This window comes from Syngnathoides biaculeatus, chromosome 16 (genome assembly GCF_019802595.1).
Source record: "Syngnathoides biaculeatus isolate LvHL_M chromosome 16, ASM1980259v1, whole genome shotgun sequence".
Classification (NCBI taxonomy): Eukaryota; Metazoa; Chordata; class Actinopteri; order Syngnathiformes; family Syngnathidae; genus Syngnathoides; species Syngnathoides biaculeatus.
This window is the reverse complement of record NC_084655.1, coordinates 6,662,125-6,681,514: the sequence shown is the minus strand read 5'-3', so window position 1 is coordinate 6,681,514 and position 19,390 is coordinate 6,662,125. Positions and strand designations below refer to the sequence as shown.

The 19,390-nt window shown below is 43.2% G+C and overlaps 1 protein-coding gene across 4 annotated transcripts; it reads left to right on the top strand.

The window, feature by feature from the left end:
- Positions 1-65: 65 nt before the first annotated feature.
- Positions 66-19,369, top strand: akt1s1 (AKT1 substrate 1 (proline-rich)). Of its 4 annotated transcripts, none has more exons than XM_061845281.1 (8): positions 66-527; positions 2,603-2,665; positions 2,773-2,852; positions 8,024-8,643; positions 10,148-10,409; positions 13,984-14,067; positions 14,143-14,321; positions 17,909-19,369. In XM_061845281.1, exons 4-8 carry the CDS (start codon positions 8,272-8,274, stop codon positions 18,044-18,046), a joined length of 1,035 nt encoding a protein of 344 aa, XP_061701265.1. In that variant the 5' UTR covers positions 66-527; positions 2,603-2,665; positions 2,773-2,852; positions 8,024-8,271; the 3' UTR covers positions 18,047-19,369. The 4 variants fall into 4 exon arrangements, with proteins under 4 accessions (XP_061701265.1, XP_061701264.1, XP_061701263.1 ...); XM_061845280.1 differs by having other exon boundaries at positions 2,600-2,665; XM_061845279.1 differs by having other exon boundaries at positions 2,603-2,852.
- The last annotated feature ends 21 nt before the right edge of the window (positions 19,370-19,390 follow it).

The window sequence follows — 19,390 nt, the reverse complement described above, 5'->3', positions numbered from 1 at the left end:
TAGGCTTTTAAATCACGTGACCAAAGATCCATGAGATGATTGGTGTGTTTTAGAGGAGGGGGTACATGCAACGCGGAAGTAATAAGGGAACAAGCCCACCCAAAGACCGTCACGTGTACATGCTGCGCTCCATTGACAAGGCAGTAAATAGTGGACGTCACAGATTGAACATCCCTGCTTTCACATTAAAAGCGCTGTATAGCTTGCTTCAAGTTTCTGGAAAAATATTTCAAGTTCACCCTTTTACGGGTTATTAGCATTTGAAATCGATAAGTAATCAGCGCTATGAGGTGATTGGTTTGAAACCAGCCAATCATTAAACACAGATGCGTTGTTTTTCATTATGTCATTCATTTTATTTTGACACTATAAAGGAGTCTAATCGTATAGTCAGGGCTAGCTTTCCGCTTGTGAGGAGACTGGCTAGGGGAGAGGATTGCTTGGAGAAGGTACTGCGGGTTTGACCAAGAAAAGTCAAGTTTGAGCTCGACGCCCAAGTGTCAAGTCGGAGGAAAGAAAGCAAACGGGTAGGTGAACATTCCATGTCTCTGCTCGTCCATACTACGCGTCTCTTCTCCACGCAAGAGCCTGAAAGATGGTGGAAAAATAATGAGGAGTCTGCACACAACAACAACAACAGTGGCTAATAAACAAGCAACAACAACGACAGCTGCAGTGGCACTGCAAGCCAAATTCAAAAGCACTTGAAGAGGACAAACATGTATACACAAAGGCGCCGTGGGTTCAAAACGGACTGCTGCGTTTTCCAAATTAGCTTAGCACCTTCTATTAGCTTTGAGCCTTGTCGAAATTTTCCTCAAAATAATTATTCTATAACAGTTCCCAAGTGTCCCAATAAAAGGTTTATGACATTCTACCCTCAAAATACATAAGCACAATCAACATCCACTTGTTCCACTGGTTGGGATCAATCGGTTTTCCTGGAGCTCTTCTGTCTCATGCTAATGATTCTAACGTGATGACTATGGCCAGATTAAGGTGTTGGGACAAAGTGAGGGCAATTTCGTGGCTTTACCGACACTGTAGAAAGTGAGTCGCCATAAAGATTCAATTGCATTATCAGTGGCAGAGCCAGCACTTCATCACCAAGTCAATTAATTGCACTATGTAGTGCATGTGGCATACACAACCGAAACGCATGTAAATGTCCATGTAGTTAAAAACTAATACTGGTTACAACCTCTACCCTTTCTGCTGATTGGACCGGGTCATCTCATAAAAAATAAGAGTTGCTAACTCAAAGTTGCATATTGAGTAACTGGAAGAGAGGCTTGCCCCCCCCCATTCTTTCTAATGACATGTATAGTTTGGCCAACTCTGGATTTAGGGAGTTGGCCAATGAGCGAGTTTAAAAAGACAAACATAAGCGATCACAGATCTGATCACAATGGATAGGTTTCCAATTACGCCATCTTCTGTGTAATAGAGGTCAGAGAACATAGGTGAAGCGTAAAGTTTTTTTTTTCCATCGTTAATTTATCCGAATGGTTTAAGGGAATGCGGGGACAGTGGTGACATCATTGGAAACCTATCCATACGGAGAAGTGTGTCTATATTAATGACTTGTTCATTTACTGTATATGCTTATGTACTGTATACTGAGTTTATTTGACAACATCCTGTCATTAGACAGGTCAAACCAACATTACAACGTGGGATAAATAATGAGTGCTAATATTCCGTCATCAAATTACTTTATTGTAATTGAATTACTTAACACACACCGAAACTTTTGTGCATGATCGCCAGAACTCCGGCACAACCGTTAGTGCTAGCACTAACTTGCGAGGTTACATTACGTTTTGTTGCCTGCTGCGAGCCGTATCGTATTAAAAGTAGGTGAACATCCCTCAAGGAAGCCTCGAATTAAAGTCCTCTCGCGAGAACTGGTGGCCACCAGCACACATTCCCCTCCCATTTTGTTCTTATAATACACACATCACAATCGATTGTCGTTATTGTGGTTGTGTTAACAAGTGGATCCGGTTGCATTTGAGTTGACAAGATAAAGCCAAGTGATTGTGAGAGACTGAATGCAGTGGTATTGGAGTACAATACTTTATTACAGTAGTCTTGACATCTTGCAATTGTGAAAGACTGGCTTTGCCTTGTAGTCTGCTTAAGTTTTTTTTCTTCTTTTTTTTTAATAACTTAATTGGTTGGCAGATTTTTACAGTACTACGGCAAAAGAAATGTGACAAGGCTAAAAATAAGAACGCTTTTGGTTTCCAATATACTATACATGATGGCGACCAAATTATGGCATTAAAGCCGGTCAGTCGATCAGCATGAAATGGAAATTGTTTTCCGATACTCATCAGGCTGATCAAATAAGTGTATTCTGTATCTTTGCCACAGAATCAAACTACACAAAGCATAAAGAATGACATCACACGTAACATCCATGTAGGGAGACTTCAGCTTTCATTACTATGACAAGCGTGTGTGGAACTAAGGCACGGCACTGTAACGAAGAAAGTTCTTTGTGTTGCCAACTCAACTACATTTATACTGGTAGAGGCTGTGCTTCATCACCTATGCCAACCATTGTACTTTAAATTTTTTTTTTTTTTTTTAGCAGATTCGTCCAAGTGAGGCATGCAGTGGACCCAAGGCTAATCTGTGCTACAGACATTTTCAAAAGGTTTAGCTGTCAAGTCAAGGGTGGAGGAACTCATTGAGGCACTATTATGTAAATTAGCCAGACTGTGACATCACTTTCCAGAAAAAATCTGTATTGGTCGTTGACAGATCCATCCATCCATCCATCCATCCATCTTCTGAGCTGCTTATCCTCACAAGAGTCACTGGAGGACTGGAGCCTACCTCAGGTATCTGCGGGCAGGAGTCAGGGTACACCCTGAACTGGTTGCTAGACAGTCGCAGTGCACACAGAAACAGCCAACTATTCGTGCATACGCACGCACGCACGCATGCACGCACACTAACAATCACACCCAAGGGCAATTTAGTCTCCAGCAGATCCATTTCAGAAAAAAAGCAGCTCACAAAATACAGTGGTACCTCAGATTTTGTATGCCATGGCTTTTGAATAATTTGGTTTTCAACTAATATTTCTGTCTAAACTTTCTGTGTCCATACTTGGTGGGAGTTGGGGAAAAAAAAAGGCATGACTCGACCATTCATTTCCCGTTCATCGAAGTAGGGCTGCATGATATATTTTTTTGAGCAACATCATTGCAATGTACCTGTGTGCAAAAGTCACATTGCAGGTTTTTTGTTTGTTTTTTTGTACACCGAGGAGTCTGCTGTATTGTTATGCAGTAAATCAGATGTAACATTGTAAATGGACCTGCTAGTAAGATTAGCACCAATGTTACAGTAAATTATAATCCTTCAAACAACACGCACAGTGCACCCCACAGTGTGGAAATGGTTACACATGCATTTATTGTCTAGCTCTTCAGTATATGATGAACGAACCTACACGCGTCGATGAAAGTTTGTTCTTTCAATACTCTATAGCTGTAGCATGTGTGTAATCTTTTTCAAGGTACACATGTATTTATTGTTGGTAGCACTCTGTTAATAAAAGAAAACACCACATTGGCCGTGACACAAATTATGGCACCACAAGAAAAGATTAAAAATAATTAGACATAGATGATCAAACAAGGTCCAATTTCTGATTGGCATCAAAGGTACTTTCAAACTTGTAATCAGTGAGTTGGCGCATTTTAAGGGGGGGCAGGTAATTACTGCGCCGTTTGATTACGTGTGCAACACTAAACATTGATAAGAAGAAGCAAAGGAGAGAGTTGTCTTAAGATTAGACAATTACAGGCAGGCATGCTAAAGGTGAAGGCAGTAAGACCATCTCCAGGAAGCTTGATGTTAGGATGTCACAAAAATGAACCTTCTCAAGAAAAGAACACTTGCTACACTGACACGTGGAGGAGGCTCTGATACATTCCAGGGCTGCTTTGTTGCATCTCGCATAGGATTCCTCTGCATGGTACAGTGAAAGTTTTTGACTATCAAGGTATTCTAGAGACAAATGTGCTCCCCACTGTCAGAAAGCTTGGTCTCAGTCACAGGTCTTGTCTTGCAACAGGCAATGACCCAGGATGTTTGCAAGAGAGAGCTGAAAACCCTTCATATTAATGTGGACACCTGGGAGGCCACTGCCTCTGACACACTGGTCTGGTCTGGACCCTTGTAAAGATAAAACCCACACAGGCATGGAGAGAACATGCAAACTCCACACAGGTGGGCTGGGATTGAACCAGGGTTCTCAAAACTGTGAGGCCAACGCCTTTCAGCTGCGCCACAGTGCCACCCGAAGTAATTATAAATTGAAAAAATATCAAAATTAACCAATAAAAAAGACATTGCTTTTGATCTGTGGTTCAACAGAGTTATTTTAAAACTACAATTTTTTAAATAGGTCTTGATGAAAAAATTATGGTACCCTTCAATTAATATTTTGTTACAATTACACTAAGCTTGTGCTCCTGTTTGGCTCTCATTGTCCATCCTTTGCTTCCATAGAGTAGAGTGCTCAGAACATGGGCTTTATACACTTAGACTTGGATGAACATTCTTGTTGAGTCTAGACATCGTAGTAGCGACTTTGCCGATTCATCTGTCTCACTCTTTGTCAAAAGATAGAGCCATTGATGGTGGAGCCCAGGTACTCTGTCGTAAACAGCTTCCAGTGCTTGGTCAGAGAATCTGATGTTGGGTGGAGAGCCTGTATCCTGCCCCATGACTTGCGTTTTCTTACGGCTGTCAACCCAAAACTTTCTCTTGTCTGGCTGAGCCAGTCCATGAGCAATTGAAGCTCCACCGCTGTATCGGTCGTGATTGCTACATTGTCCACTGAAAGGAGATCACAAAGGCATTTCTGCTGGACCTCGGACTTGGTGTTGAGCCAGGAGAGGCTATAGAGTTTCCTGTATGCTCTAGTTTGAAGATAGTTGCTCTCAGTGGCTGATCCGAAGGCGTGCTTCTGCAAGACAGGGAAAAATAATTCCAAACAATGTCGGCGCTAGGAGGCAACCCTGTTTCACAGCATTCTTAATCTTGAAAGTCTCTGGGATTAAGCCATCAAAGACAACGGTGCAAGCCATGCTATTGTGGAAGGATTTGATGATGTTCAGCAGCCTCTGTGGGCACCCTAATTTTGGCAGGATTGCGAAGAGGCCATCCCTGCTGATTGTATTGAAGCCCTTCATCAGGTCTTTAAAGGATACAAAGAGCGGCAGTCTTTGCTTTCTGCCTTTCTCCTGCAGCTGTCTGAGGGAGAAGACCATGTCCATGGTGGACCTGTTGGCACATAAGCCACACTGAGATTTGGGGTAAATTCTCTCTGCAAGCACCTGGAGTCTCTTCAGTGCAGCTTTAGCAAAGAGCTTCCCAATAATGCTCAAGTGGGAGATGCCATGGTAGTTGTTAGTCACACCTGTCACCTTTGTTCTTGCATAATGTGAAGATTTTGGCATCCCTCATGTCTTGCGGTACTTCACCCTCCCTCCAGCACAGGCAGAGTAGATGGTGCGCCTCTTCAGCCAGAATGTTTATGCAGCTTTTCAGGACCTATGTTGGAATAGCATCTTTCTGGGCCTTTGCAAGTGGTGAGGTAGTCAAGGGCGTCTTGCTCTTCATTGAGCACTGGTTCAGTGTCCAGCTTCTGCAGCATTGGCAGACACTAAAGAGTGTTTAGGGCATCTTTTGAGACAATGTTCCCAGTGGTGTAGAGCTTGGAGTAATGCTCGACTCAACAAATTTCTTTCGCTGTGTCCTTGAGGATGTCAACAGAAGAAGATTTCAGAGGGGCTGTTTTCTTTTGTATTGGTCCAAGAGGCTGCTTGATGCCATCCTGCATGCCCTTCACGTTGCCACTGTCAGCTGCAGTCTGGATCTTGGAGCAGAGCTAAAGCCAATAGTCATTGGCACACTTTGCAATCTGCTGGACTTTGCTTCAGGCTTCCTGTAGGAACAGCAGGTTCTGTTCCCTGGGGCTCATTTTAAAGACAGACATCGCAGCCTTCTTTGCTTCAACTGCAGGTCTTATATCCACAGCGCAAGTTTTAAACCAGTCTAGTGATTTGTTTACTGTGGTACCTCTGCTTACTAAATTAATCTGTTCCGGAAGGCGTTCCGTAACATGATTTTTTTTTTTTTTTTTTTTGTAAATAAATAGCCTAATCCATTCCAAGCCCCCCTTAGTTGGATTTTGTGTGTTGTCGGGTCTGCCAGCTTTCTTTGAGTGACAAATTCTTCTGGTCTTCAGTTTCACCTTGCTGCACAGTAACGAGTGATCCGTACCACTGTCAGCACTCTGGTAGGTGCGGGTGATCTATGATGTATAGTAGGCTGTGACGTCTGATGAGAATCAGATCAAGTTGGTGCAAGTGGTTGTTCCTGAGTTGTCTCCAGGATACGCGATGTTGTGGTTTGGAGTTGAAAAAGGTGTTCCTGATTCAAAGGTCATGGCAGCGGAGTTCGTGTAGACACTGTCCGGTGTCATTCATCTGTCCAACACTAAAGTGACCCAGACAGGAGGGCCAAGTTGTGTGTTCGACGCCCACTCTGGCGTTGAAATCTCCATGGATGAAAAGGGAGTGTATGTCAGTAGTGGTTTTTGATGACAGAGCTGAGGTCGTCATAGAATTTCTGTCTTTTGCATCTGTGGAGGAGGTGAGGGTTAGGGCGTGAACACTCAAGTGAGTGGTTGGTCCGGCTGCAGTGTGGAGCTGTAGGAACAGTCTTGAATTGTCTCTGTTCCCTCTGTCAGTGGGATGATGAATCCCAACAGGCCGTATGTGACTGCAAAGCCAACACCGGTTTACTGGTTTTGACAGGTGAGTTCCCTTGCCAGAAGAAAGTGAAGTTCTTTTTCTCACACAGAGCCTGATCCAGGGAGTTTCTAGGAGGCTAACAAAGTCCATCTGCAGCCTGTTTAGCTCCCAGTTGATGACTGCTGTTTTGCGGGTGTCACTAAGGTCTTGGAGATTGTCTGAGAAACCAGATGTCATTGTTTGAATGTTCCATGTGCCCAGCTTCTAGGCAGAACATTTCTTTGCGTTTCTTTTTCTGTTGGTATTCTTATTGCTTGGTGTACAGGCGATGATCCACTTTTGTGTTTTCCCCCCGAAACCCCATGCACTCACTGAGGTTAACGGACCCTGGTGGGGCAGCACCTTACTGGCTAGGGTCTTCCCAATTTAAGGCAGGTAGTAGCTACCCAATAAGGCACGATGACCTATCCTACCATCAGAAGCAACCACTGGCATCCAACTTTACACCAACCGAGAAGAGGATTTATAACCGATAAACTGCTGCTTCCCGTGTTTGGTCATCACAATGCAGCGAAGTTGGAGTGTCCTCTCCAGAGTGAAAGTGCCTGGGTACAAGTGTATGGAAAACAGACTGTTGCCCACGCAGTAGGTCCCCCCTCTCAATGTCGCCAGAATGATCCATTGGAAAGGCAGATGCGCCGTCCCAGGAGTTGCCTGAACGGGCTGAGTACAGCGTTGAACCACCTTAGGGTCTCTGGGTTTTCTGTCAGGGTTTACTCCTTTAACATTCCTCTCTTTCAAGATTCCTGCAGCCAGTAGAGCTATAGCTGGGGGTTTGTTTCGTGAGGCACCAGGGCGTATCCACACACCGGTGGGCCTACATGCCACACATCTGGGCGCCAAACCTACTCCGAGCCCTTGCCAGTTCTGCCTAAGAATGTGATATACTTAGTTGCCCTGGTGACGGTGCGGTGGAGCCACTGTAGCATAGGTCTTGTGGCGGAGAGGTTATGTACCGGAAGAGGAAGACTTGCGCATTCGGCTCCCCTTTTTGCATAAATGGTAGCTTGTGGTATTAGTTTGAAGCGAGAAGTGACAAGCACTATTCTCTACAACAAGCACACTAGGCACATCACACCACCTTTTGACACACACATTTTTTTGCAGTATTGTTACTGTCTTATATAGTATGTTTACGTGGATATAATTTTTTTTTCTTTTATTAATCCCGTTTCCAGGTATCAGCAACTTGGCACTATCTATTCTCTCCCCTGGCTCCATTTTTGCTAACAAGCCATTCAGTCAGTGCATCATATCATTAAGTCACCCAGTGCCTCACACACACACACAAAAAAACCCTTTCCATCTTCACCAGTACAAAAGAAAATAACGTACAACCAAAACACACCAGCAAGTCTTCAGCATTTCTATTTAAGCATTCATTAGGCTTACACAGAGCTTGATACACACACTACCTGACACCATCATGGCCTCCATCACCAAGTCGTCTGAGCCGGAGATCGCAGACAACCACAGAGACAGCTGGGTGGCGCTCCTGGCCGCTGCTGACGTGTACTGCCAAAAATCGGGCTGTGAGCTGGCCATCCTCACAGCGTGCAAGAAGTTTCGCTCTTTGGCGCCAGAAATGGACGGCACAAAGAAGAAATGGGAAAGTGGTGGCAGTTTTTCCAGGGAGTTTGAGTTCTCGTACAGCGTTTGGGGTCAGGGCTTCCTGGCTGAGTCTGTGCGTCGCTATGTGGACGACATCGGCATCCTGCACTCGACCACTTTGCTGACTGCGCAGAGGCACACGCGTCAGGCCGCAGTGGACCTCACGTCAGAGAGAGAATCCATAGGGGTGAGTCAGCCAATTAAAACTGCCCAACATTTTTATAATTTTGTTTTAAATGTATTATTGATTGTTTTCAATTTCTTTTAAAAATGTATTTTTTTTTTCAGTATGTGCACATTTTCAAGATGTATTTTAAGATTTTCTTTCAATTGTTCAGTAGTTCAAAGCCCATTTTATACTGAAGGCAATGTCTTTTGCCAGTTATTCCTGTTAACTAGCAGTTTGCACAAAAAGAATAATTGGAAAAACTAGAAATAATGCCCAAAGCATGTCGAAAAATAAGCCCACTGCATGTTTGGTCTGTCATCCACGGGAAAGTCATAGAAAGTAATGCAGTTGCTCATCTCTTCAGATGTTTATAATACCTGGCACCTTCCCCAGTAGAAATAAACAAAAGGACCAGAAATAATTTACAGAGCAAAAAGATCCTGGAAAATATTCCAAGTTTTGTTTTGGAAATTGAATCAGGAAACAATCTTGTCTTTTGTAGTTTTAATATCTTTATAAAGTGAGAGACAGTCAAGAAAGGTTACTAGTTGCTTTGTGTCAAGACACCTATGCCAAACCAATGTCTAATTAAACTGAAAAAATGGGAGGGGAATGAGGAAATAAGACTTTTTCTCAAGGTTATCTCATCCTTGAGACTAAAGGGAGGTTGGTCCCTCTGATGAGACAAAGATTTTGCTACTAAACAATTTAGATACGACGCCTAGAGGACTATAGAATCAAATGATCACAGACAAAACTATAGGATAATAAAATAAAAGATTATTCTGGCATTTTGCCATAAAATTTATAAAGAAAATCCACAGCACCATACTGCAGGAATAAACACAAAAATAACAAATCCATCCACTGTTCAAGCCGCTTATCCTCACAAGGGTCGCAAGATTCCTGTGCCCACCTATCTTTGGGCTGGAGGCAGGGTGGACCCTAAACTATTTGCCAGCTAGTGTAGCTAATCTACAGTGTTACAAAATGTCACCAGCACCTTGACAATAAAACGACACCTTGCACAGTGAAAATGAATACGGCGAGAAGGTATTGGGATTATCAAACAAATCCATTCAGGACATTGCACAATATATAGTAAGTGAACATAAATAATCTTCAATATGAAAACTGCACAGCTCCTTGCACAACACAAATAAACACGACGAGAACACAAAGTTAAAATAATAATGTCCAGGGAAGCGCACGAATGCACGTGTCATATAATTAATGCAACTGTTTGCATTTTTGACAGATGGGTATTTTTACAGGAATAGGAATCACTTATTTTCAAATGTGTTCATAAAAGTAACCTCTTAATGTGGAAATGGATGCAAGTTCACACTGGGGCGGTGGGAATAAGTTTCAAAGTGTGTTTGGCATTACACAAAGGCAACAACACAAAAAGCAAAACTTATTTTTAATTATATTTTCATCAGATTTTTCTGAATACAGATGTGAGCTTTATTTTATTTTTTAGGCAGTTTCGCCCAGTGTCATCTTTTTTTGTCCTTTCCAGAACATAACAGGTGATGGTGTGCTAGGCGGTGTCAGCCCCAACACCAGACTGTACTCTCAGAATTACCCGTCCATCTACAACTCAGAAGCCACACCTGGTCATGGCAATAACGGCGACCGGGACAAGAGTTCCCTTGAGGCAACTCTGCAGGACAGGCAGCACGTGGGCATCGTGGACCTGGGGGAAGAGTGTGAGGATGACGAAGAAGAGGAGGACGAGGAAGACATGGATGAAAAGAGACCATTCGGAAATGAGAGCGCAGGTAAGCACTGACATTTTGCATTTCTCATAAAGGGGAGATTTGGGCCATGTCTTTGAAATTGACCACATATAGTGGAGCAAAAAACTATTTCTTCAGCCACCAATTCTTCACTTAAAAAGAAAAAGTACTTGGTCACCTAAAACAAGCAAGATTTCAGGCTCTCACAAACGTGTAACTTCTTTAAGAGGCTCCTGTGTCATCCACTCGTTACCTGTATTAATGGCAGGAATTTGAACTCCTCATTATAAAAGACACCTGTCCACAAGCTCAAACAGTCACACTCCAAACTCCACGATGGCCAAGACCAAAGAACTTGTTTCCTATGCTTTTTTCCTGCATTTTTTTCAACTACAAATGCCTCTTAGCTGTGCTATCTGTCTCTATCGCTATCATTTTCTTTCACTCCCTCCATCTGCCTCCATGCTTTCTGAGTAACTTATCCTCACAAGTGGTGGGAGTGCTGTAGCCAATCCCAACAATCTCTGAGCACGAGGCGAGGTTCACCCCGAACTGGTTCCCAGCTAATCGCAGGGAACATATAAACAATCACTCGCACTAATAGTCACACCAACAGAGAATTTACAGTCTTCAATTAACCTACAAAGCATGTTTTTGTGATGTAGGAGGAAATTGGAATGCCTGGAGAAAACCCACGCAGATGTGAGGAGGACATGCTAGGGATTTGAACCCTGTTCCTCAGAACTGTGAGGCAGACGCTTCAACCAGTTGTCCACTGTGTTCAGGGTGGGTCCTGGGTCATTAAACCTGATAGAAAATGTGGCTAATCAACTAAGCATAAAATTCTATGAGTCACACTTGTGTGTAGTCATACCTCCAACATCACATGTGCTTATGTGGCCATTCGCCACACTTGGCCAGTACTCATTACTGGGAAGTTAATAAGCCTTGAACAATGTGGGTTCTATTAGAACTACATAGTCATCAATCATGTCTAGGGCTGAACAATTTAAATTTTCCAATTTAGTTATCTTCTGCATTTTTCACTAACAAATGTTTCTATTGTATGATACAGCCAACAAATAACTATTTCCTGTTGACTGATATGTTAGGATTGGATATGACACAAAACTGCTTTATTTTACTATTGAATTATAAAAAGAAAAACTTCCCATTGCAGTAGAATATTGACTGAATGATTTAAAGTCAAGCGGCACGTTGATGCAGTTGGAAAGTGCTGGCCTCACCGTTCTGAGGACTGGGTTCAAATCCAGCCCTCTCTGTGTGGAGTTTGTATGTTCTTCCCGTGCCTGCATGAGTTTTCTTCGGCACTCCGGTTTCCTCCAACATCCTAAAAACAAGCAACATTAATTGGAGACTCTAAATTGCCCTGAGGTGTGATTGTGAGTGCGGCTGTTTCTCTGTGGGTTAGGGTTAGCAACCAGTTGAGGGTGTACCCCGCCTCCTGCCCATTGACAGCAGGGATAGGCTCCAGGACTCCAGCGACCCTTGTGAGGATAAGCGGCTAAGAAAATGGATGGATGGATTTAATGTCATGCCTTGTGATGTGCTGGCGACTAGCAGTAGCGCTGCTGTTAGTGTTAGCCGAGTATAGAGATAAAGTTGTGTGTGACACTAGGCTAGCCAATGACCTAAACAGCTTTACTGCAGATTCGAAACAGACACTTTCACTTCTCACACTCAACATGCCGTACCATCGACCACTTCAACACCATTGACATCTGCGTTGACCATCCACGAATAAGACTTGAGATGCATCTTCAAACAAAAGCTTAACAAACCAGGAGGCCCAGACGTAATGTCCCCATCCTGCCTCTTAACTCTCTGTGGACCAACTTGCAACCAGTCTTCACAAAGATATTCAGCAGATCTCTGCAACTTTCTGAAGTACCATCCCGCTTCAAACACTCCACCACCATCCTGATCCCCAAGAGCCCTGCAATCTCTGCTCTGACAGACTACAGGCTTGTCACCTTGACATCTGTCATCATGAAGTCCTTTGAACGCCTTGTGCCGGACCACCTCAAGAGCATCACAGGTCACCTGCTGAGGTTGGTCCCTCTGATGAGACAGAAAAGATTTTGCTACTAAACAATTTAGATACCAGGCCAATTTTTTTTTTTACTTGCAACTAGAGGTGGGGTAAATGGAACAAAAGAAAAAGCAATACAAAACAGTTGTTTCAAATGTCGGTGCGGGTGACTCGCCCCCTTTTGACAAAGAAAGAAATCTAATGTTTGACTGTTTCTGCCTTCCTGAAGTGGCTCATAACAACATCATTGAAATTTTGCAGTGTTCTGCAACATTCTGCTTCGTTAGGGTGATGGAGTTCTGTAAAATTATGGATGTCGTTCCATTTAGCGTTGATAGCTTTATCGGCACTTGAGACATCTTTCCTGCCTTCAGCCTCATCAGACGACATCTCCTCCCTTCCTCGCCAACTCTATCCCCAGCTAACTGCTGCTCGTTCACGAAAATAACTTTTTTTACTTCCTCCAAGATCTGTGGCCTCTGCTTGGTCAACACGGTTGCTCCTTTAGCAACATCACTTGCTTTGAGGGCATTCTTGTTTCAGAATTGTGCTGACCGTCGATTTGAGCACACCTTACTTCTTCGATAGCTCAAACACGCACACCAGATTCGTGCTTGGCTATCAAATCCTTCTTGAAGTCAACAGTTTTACGCACCACTTTCCTTTTTTCAGCACCAGCCAGTTCCACTTGCCTTCTTTGGAGCCATGATTGGGGGTTAATATTGCTCAGTTGGAAGAAAAAGTGTCTGCGTGCAGAGGAGTGTGGGGTTCAAGTGGTTGCGTCACACATGTTGCGTCGTTTCAGTTTTTTTTTTCGGGGGTTCACAAAAGCACAATAACAAATCGTCGTGGGTCAGCTGGTCTGGGCGTTGGAATACAGATTTTCATTCAAATTTCATTTGAAAACCAATTTTGTACAAAAACGTAGACATTAGAAAACCAAGGTACCACTGTAGTAAGTATAAAAAAAAAATGTCCTTACCACTTGCACAACAGAAATAAACAGCTAGACTCACCCAGATTTTAAAGAAGGTCCACAGTTCCTTGCAGATTTTTGAAATAAACGCATCCATCCATCCATTTTTCTTAGCCGCTTATCTTACAAGGATCGCGGGAGTCCCTGAGCCCAAATCCCAGCTGTCATCAGGCATGAGGTAGGTTACAGCCTGAACTGGTTTCCCGCCATTCGCAGGAAACATCGAGACGGATAACAGTCGCGCTCACAATCACACCTGGGGGCAATTTAGAGTCTCCAATTAATGCATGTTTTGGTAGTTCGGGAGGAAATCTGAGTGCCCGGAGAAAACCCACATGGGGATGGGGAGAACATGCAAACTCCGCTCAGGGAGGGCCAGAACATGCTTGAGATAATCTCTCAGCTGTCCTGGGAACCCCTCTGGATCCTCCCGGATGAGCTGGATGAAGAAGTTGGGGAAAGTGAAGTCTGGGCATCTCTGCTAAAGCTACTGCTGCCGCATCCCGATCCAGAAAAGCTGTCAAAGAGGATGGATACTACATGGATGGATGGATAAATAACTACCAACAAGTTTTATTCTATTTCAGGTGTGTTCTCCATGGATGAGGACTCACTCTCTCGTGACTGTGAGCCCTTCTTTGAGTCTGATGGTGAGGAGGAGAGCACCGATGGTGAGTTGGTCCACACCCACTTTTCTTATGAATGAATACGACCGGTCCATTTACCTGTTTGTGGTTATTCTTCAGGCTCATTGAGCGAAGAAGCACCGCCACCCTCACGTGGTATGGCTGTGGGCCATCACAGTATTCACGCATCCCGTCACACACTCCCCATGGCGCTGGCCCGCTCGCTGCCCGTATCTGTGCCCGTGTGGGGATGTAAGGGGGGCCGGGCTGCACCGGGGGAAGGCAACAGTGGAGAACGGGTAAAAACACACATTCTAACAGTTTTACTTTCAAGACAAAGATGCCGTTGATAGAGAGATGTGGAATGCTGTAATTTTGGCTTATTCTTGATGGCAACACCTAACTGATTGATTATGGATGCAATGGAGGGACAGATGGATAAGTGAGATTTAAAGACATTTGGGATTTCAGGTCCAAAGATGAATATGAGAAAAGTTCAGAGTTCCAGCTTTTGTTTCATGGTATATTACTGTTTAGATCTGTGAAGCAACTCAGGACACAGCTGCCCCACACTTTTCAAGTGAGTAAAAGTACTGGAACATGACTTACTGAGAGGATGTACATTCTGCAATTTTCTAAGGAAGAATGACCTGCCATAAGAGCTGTTGAGACAGTTCTACACAGCGGTAACTGAATCAGTACTGTGTACCTCAATCACAGTCTGGTTTGGTGCTGCCACAAAAAAGGACAAACTCCGACTGTAATCACAACTCCTTAAAGGATCGTCTCTACCTCTCTACCCACCCTCAAGGACTTGCACACTACCCGAGCTAAGACAAAAGTTGACAAAATCCTCTGAGCCTCCACCTCCTGCCCATCAATTCTACCAATTCCTTCCCTCGGGTCGATGCCACCGAGTAACGCAAACCAAAACTAGCAGGCATACCAACAGCTTCTTCCCCCTCACAATTAACTTCTTAAACAGCTAATGTAAAACTAGACTGCAACATGCTGCCAGTTTTTGTCACATTCTGCTGGGCCAATTATTATCATATAATACCTTACATGTCCACTCACTGCAGTAGTCTCGCCATGCTACAACATCTGTACATCTGTTGTTGACCAATACTAGCCTCTTGCACCTGAGTAGCATCTGCTCCACTTGCACAATTGACCCCTCCGTAGAAATTGAGTCATCCACGTCGCTGACCAATCAGAGGCCAGAGATCTGCATAAACCACGCCCCTTTTTGACATCCCCCGTTCCCTCAGACAACGTTGCAGGGTCCAGTATAGCTTTTGTTAGCGTTTTATCGTGTATTTGGGTTCTTTAACAATAGATATGGTTAAAAGGTGTAGTCACGGACTTTGTAATAGTGACGACAGGTATCCTGAAAGGCTAGTTGGTGGAGTTCAATTCGTACCCGTTCCAAAACCGAAGACCCAGTACGAAAAATGTCTTCGATGGATCAAACTTTGTGGAAGACCGCATCATCAACTGAATCCATCTAATATCAACCGGAACAGAAGACAGAGTACGAAAAATGTCTTCGATGGATCAAACTTTGTGGAAGATCGTATGATCAACTGAATCTATCTAAAATCAACCGGAACAGATATGTTTGCACGAAGGTAAGCCCTATATTTGATTTTCAATACATGTCTCATATAAATGAATTAGCAGTTCTTCGCTTGCATAACATAGCTACGTGTGAATGATTGACACACTTGATCTGTGTTGAGCGATATTTTGCGATGATCTGACTGCACAAACGTGTCTCTGTTCGGCAGCTACCGAGCTAAGCTAAACCGGACTAGCGAGTCCTAAAAGCCTTCGACGTGCACCAAGACACCTAGACTGAAGGAAGGATGTTTGAGGACACTATAAAGTAGTGATTGTCGTACTCTGTCGGGACTTGCGTAGGTTTAGCACTAATTCAAGAATAATTATTGAGGGGAGCGCGTGACGTTACACAAAGAAAACGAGAAAAACAACTCGTAAATCAAGCCTCGCCTTCTTTTCCTTCATACGGCGGTTCACAAACGGCTATACAGATACACATACAGATTCTGCACACAAGTGTGATATGTAACACGAAAATAGGAAACTGTCAATGACGAATTCCTCTTTGGGTTATATTATATTCTGTGGCTTCTCGGACTTCCTCTGACTCCGGAAAGATCTCGCGCTAATATCAATGGTTTCTCCGTCGATATGCATGTAAATACCATTGAAATACCCCTTGCTGAAATACTTGAAGCCCTGCTGTCTGCTTTTCAACGATATTTCACTATTTGCTAAGAATACGAGTGAGAAATCAGCTGGTAAATCGGACAATTTCGCTCTAGTCTTTTCTTCCTGCGCCGCCATTTTTGCTAATTGTTTGTCTGAGGTTAGCACACGTGGGGTGACGTAACTTCAGGAGGCGTGGTTAAGTGCCTGTACAGAGGGGTCAATTGACATTGTCCCAGATTATTGGATGACTAGTCACTTTAAACTTCATACAGTCTTTGAAGTCTTGACGCCCTTTACACGATGGTCATTGCACTAGACTATTGCTCTATTCAGCAATCTAACCGCTCTAAATGCTAGAGGACGTCTTTTTCACAATTCCAAATCCTCAATTGACTTTCTGTTGTCATCATGTATATTGTGTTAGAGCGGCTCCAACTGCCCGAGACGAATTCTTTGTACATTTCTGAAGATAATTTTGAATCTGATTTTAAAGAAAAATGCATCCAAACTAAATCGGGGAAGGTTGATCATGTAACAAGACAATGATCCAAAACACAGTGCCAACAACTTTTCCCATTGTTGCCACCCATTTAATCCACACTGGTAACCAGCTGCAGCTTTCTCCAAATATGAGGAAAACTTGTTGGTTGTCTGGTCTTTATTTTATGAGGAAAACCAACAAAAACAGGACTATGGGCAAACAAACAATCTGATGTATCAGCCAGACTAAGGTAGAAAATTGGGCAAAATTCCATTTGTGTCTCTCTCACTGCCTAACACACTTCCAATTAAACATTTTCAGGTGAATAATCGCAAGCATTTTTTTATTCATCTAAGACCAGATAGGGAACCATAAAACAGTGGGCCACTTGAGACTTCGGCTTACTCCCATGCCAACTGCTTTTCCTGTTTTCTCACCACAGTTTCAAGCCCCCAGCCCAGCAAAATCCAAAAAGAAAAAAACTCTTGTGCCTACCAGAAATGGCCAAAGATTGCCTTCCCATTTCTCATGAACTATTATATTTTCTAACTGCAGCTTACCAGTCGACTCCTCCCTGGTGAAGTGTTTCGGGCACCTCCCACCAGAAAGAGACCCTGGAGATGACCCAGAATATAATGGAGAGACTTCGTCTCTCGGATGGCCTGGCAATGCTTCGGGATCCCTCCAGAAAAGCTGGATGAAGTGGCTGGGGAAAGGGTAGTCTGGGTATCCCTGCTAAGGCTACTGCCCCCATGACCCAATTCGTAAAAGCGGTCGTAGAGTGAATGATGAATGGAAGGAAGTAACTACCACAAGCTTTCCCCCCCATCTATAAGCTTCACATTTTGGTGACTCTTCAGGTCTTGTGACTATTAGTAGGGTTATCGTTGTTTAGAGTGTGTTTTGACTAAAAAAAGTCCAAGGAAACCTCGTACTCTAATAAACAAAAATCAACTACCAGTCACAGACGTCAGATTGAACGCATTCACAGTCACACTCATCGGGCAGAAATACACTACATTCAGTTCACGTTTGTCCAAAATATGAACGAGTTTATGAACTTTCTTACATTGCACTTGGTCAGGTACACCACTGGAAGTTGGCCCATAAAATTTCCCCTCTGAAGCAACATCTTCCTCATGTAACACAGCACTCCGTGTGTCCCCTCAGGTGGGCTGCACCGACCTGGAGCACATCGCTGCCAGCATGAAGGCCCTCCTGGCACCTGGGGCCACCGATGGGACAGAAATGTTCGGTGCTTTGCCACGGCCCCGGGTCAACACGGGTGACTTCTCGCTCAAGCACTGAGTGCAAGTGCCGGGCCGAGAGTCATATGGAATGTGAAAACATTGTGAAACTAAAAAAAAATACACCTCCAATTCATTGCTCGCTAATTTAAGGAGGTAACACAACACTAAAAAATGTCTGACGACGCACCGAGAGAGTATGCGAATGCTACAGATACACCAATGTCCTGAATCCAGGTTAAACATGCACAACAATTTGTTTGGGCTTTGTGTCCACCCTGTGTTCCATGCTAATGCTACATGCTCATGTTTTTGTATCGTGCACATGGGTCAGTGGAAGTTTTGGATGATGTTTGATTTTAAATAATTCAGATTCAATCAACATTTTACACTTAAGGTTGTAGTGTTGTCACCTCTTACTTAGCGTCTTAAAAATGTTTACAATTGTGTTTGGTCCACACGAGATGATGGCCTTTTGAAAGCATATGATCTTGCTAACACTCCAAAGGACACAATCTTCTACATGAATAACACAATAATAATATGTCAGTTTTTTGGGGGGGTTGATAGCTATGCTAGCACACAATTATCTAGTTAAAAGTTGGCGCAACATCCTCACCAATTGCTACAAAAACATAGTTTATTGCCACAAGATTATAGTCTCAAACACTTTTCTGAATATGTATGCAGACAATACATTATCGGATAGGAACGTTGCTTGCAAATCAAGCTAGTTGATAGCTACAAAATATTGACAGTATAACATTTTCTGTAATATTTGTCTATTCTCATCATATTGTTATTGCTACGCTAACTCCCTAACACCATAACCAATTCCAAACGATTTACATGACTAATCAGAACTGCTAATGTTTTGTAACACTTGAGTATTTCAGTCACTGTTGTCACAGTTTAGTATGTGCTAAAAAGTCAGCATGGAGCACACCGATGTTAACAATAATAGCTCCTGGTGCGTCGTCAGGTCTTGTTCAAAACATTTGTTCTCCTTGAAGGTTAAAATGTAAAAAGCTTGTTGAAAATGTTGGCACACCAGCAGCACCTGTTAAAATCCATAAATCCCAACATACTTCGTTGTACTTAGCAACCAATGACTGACTCATCCAATGATTGTACTGATATTTGTTTTTTCTTGAAGTGAACGAATGACTGAGACTGACAGAAATGAGACAGAAAACATTGGGACTGAAAGTAAAAGATGTCAAAATGACATTTTGGTAGATGCTCTTAAGTTTTTCTTTGTGGTTCAAATAAAGGAGCAACACCAAATGACAGGATGTGGGCTTGTCTGAGTTTTATGACATTTTCTTGACAATTTTGTCTAAAAATGGGATATCCTTGGAAAATAAAGCTTTACTAAAAATTACTACTTTTTTGTCTCCCCAAA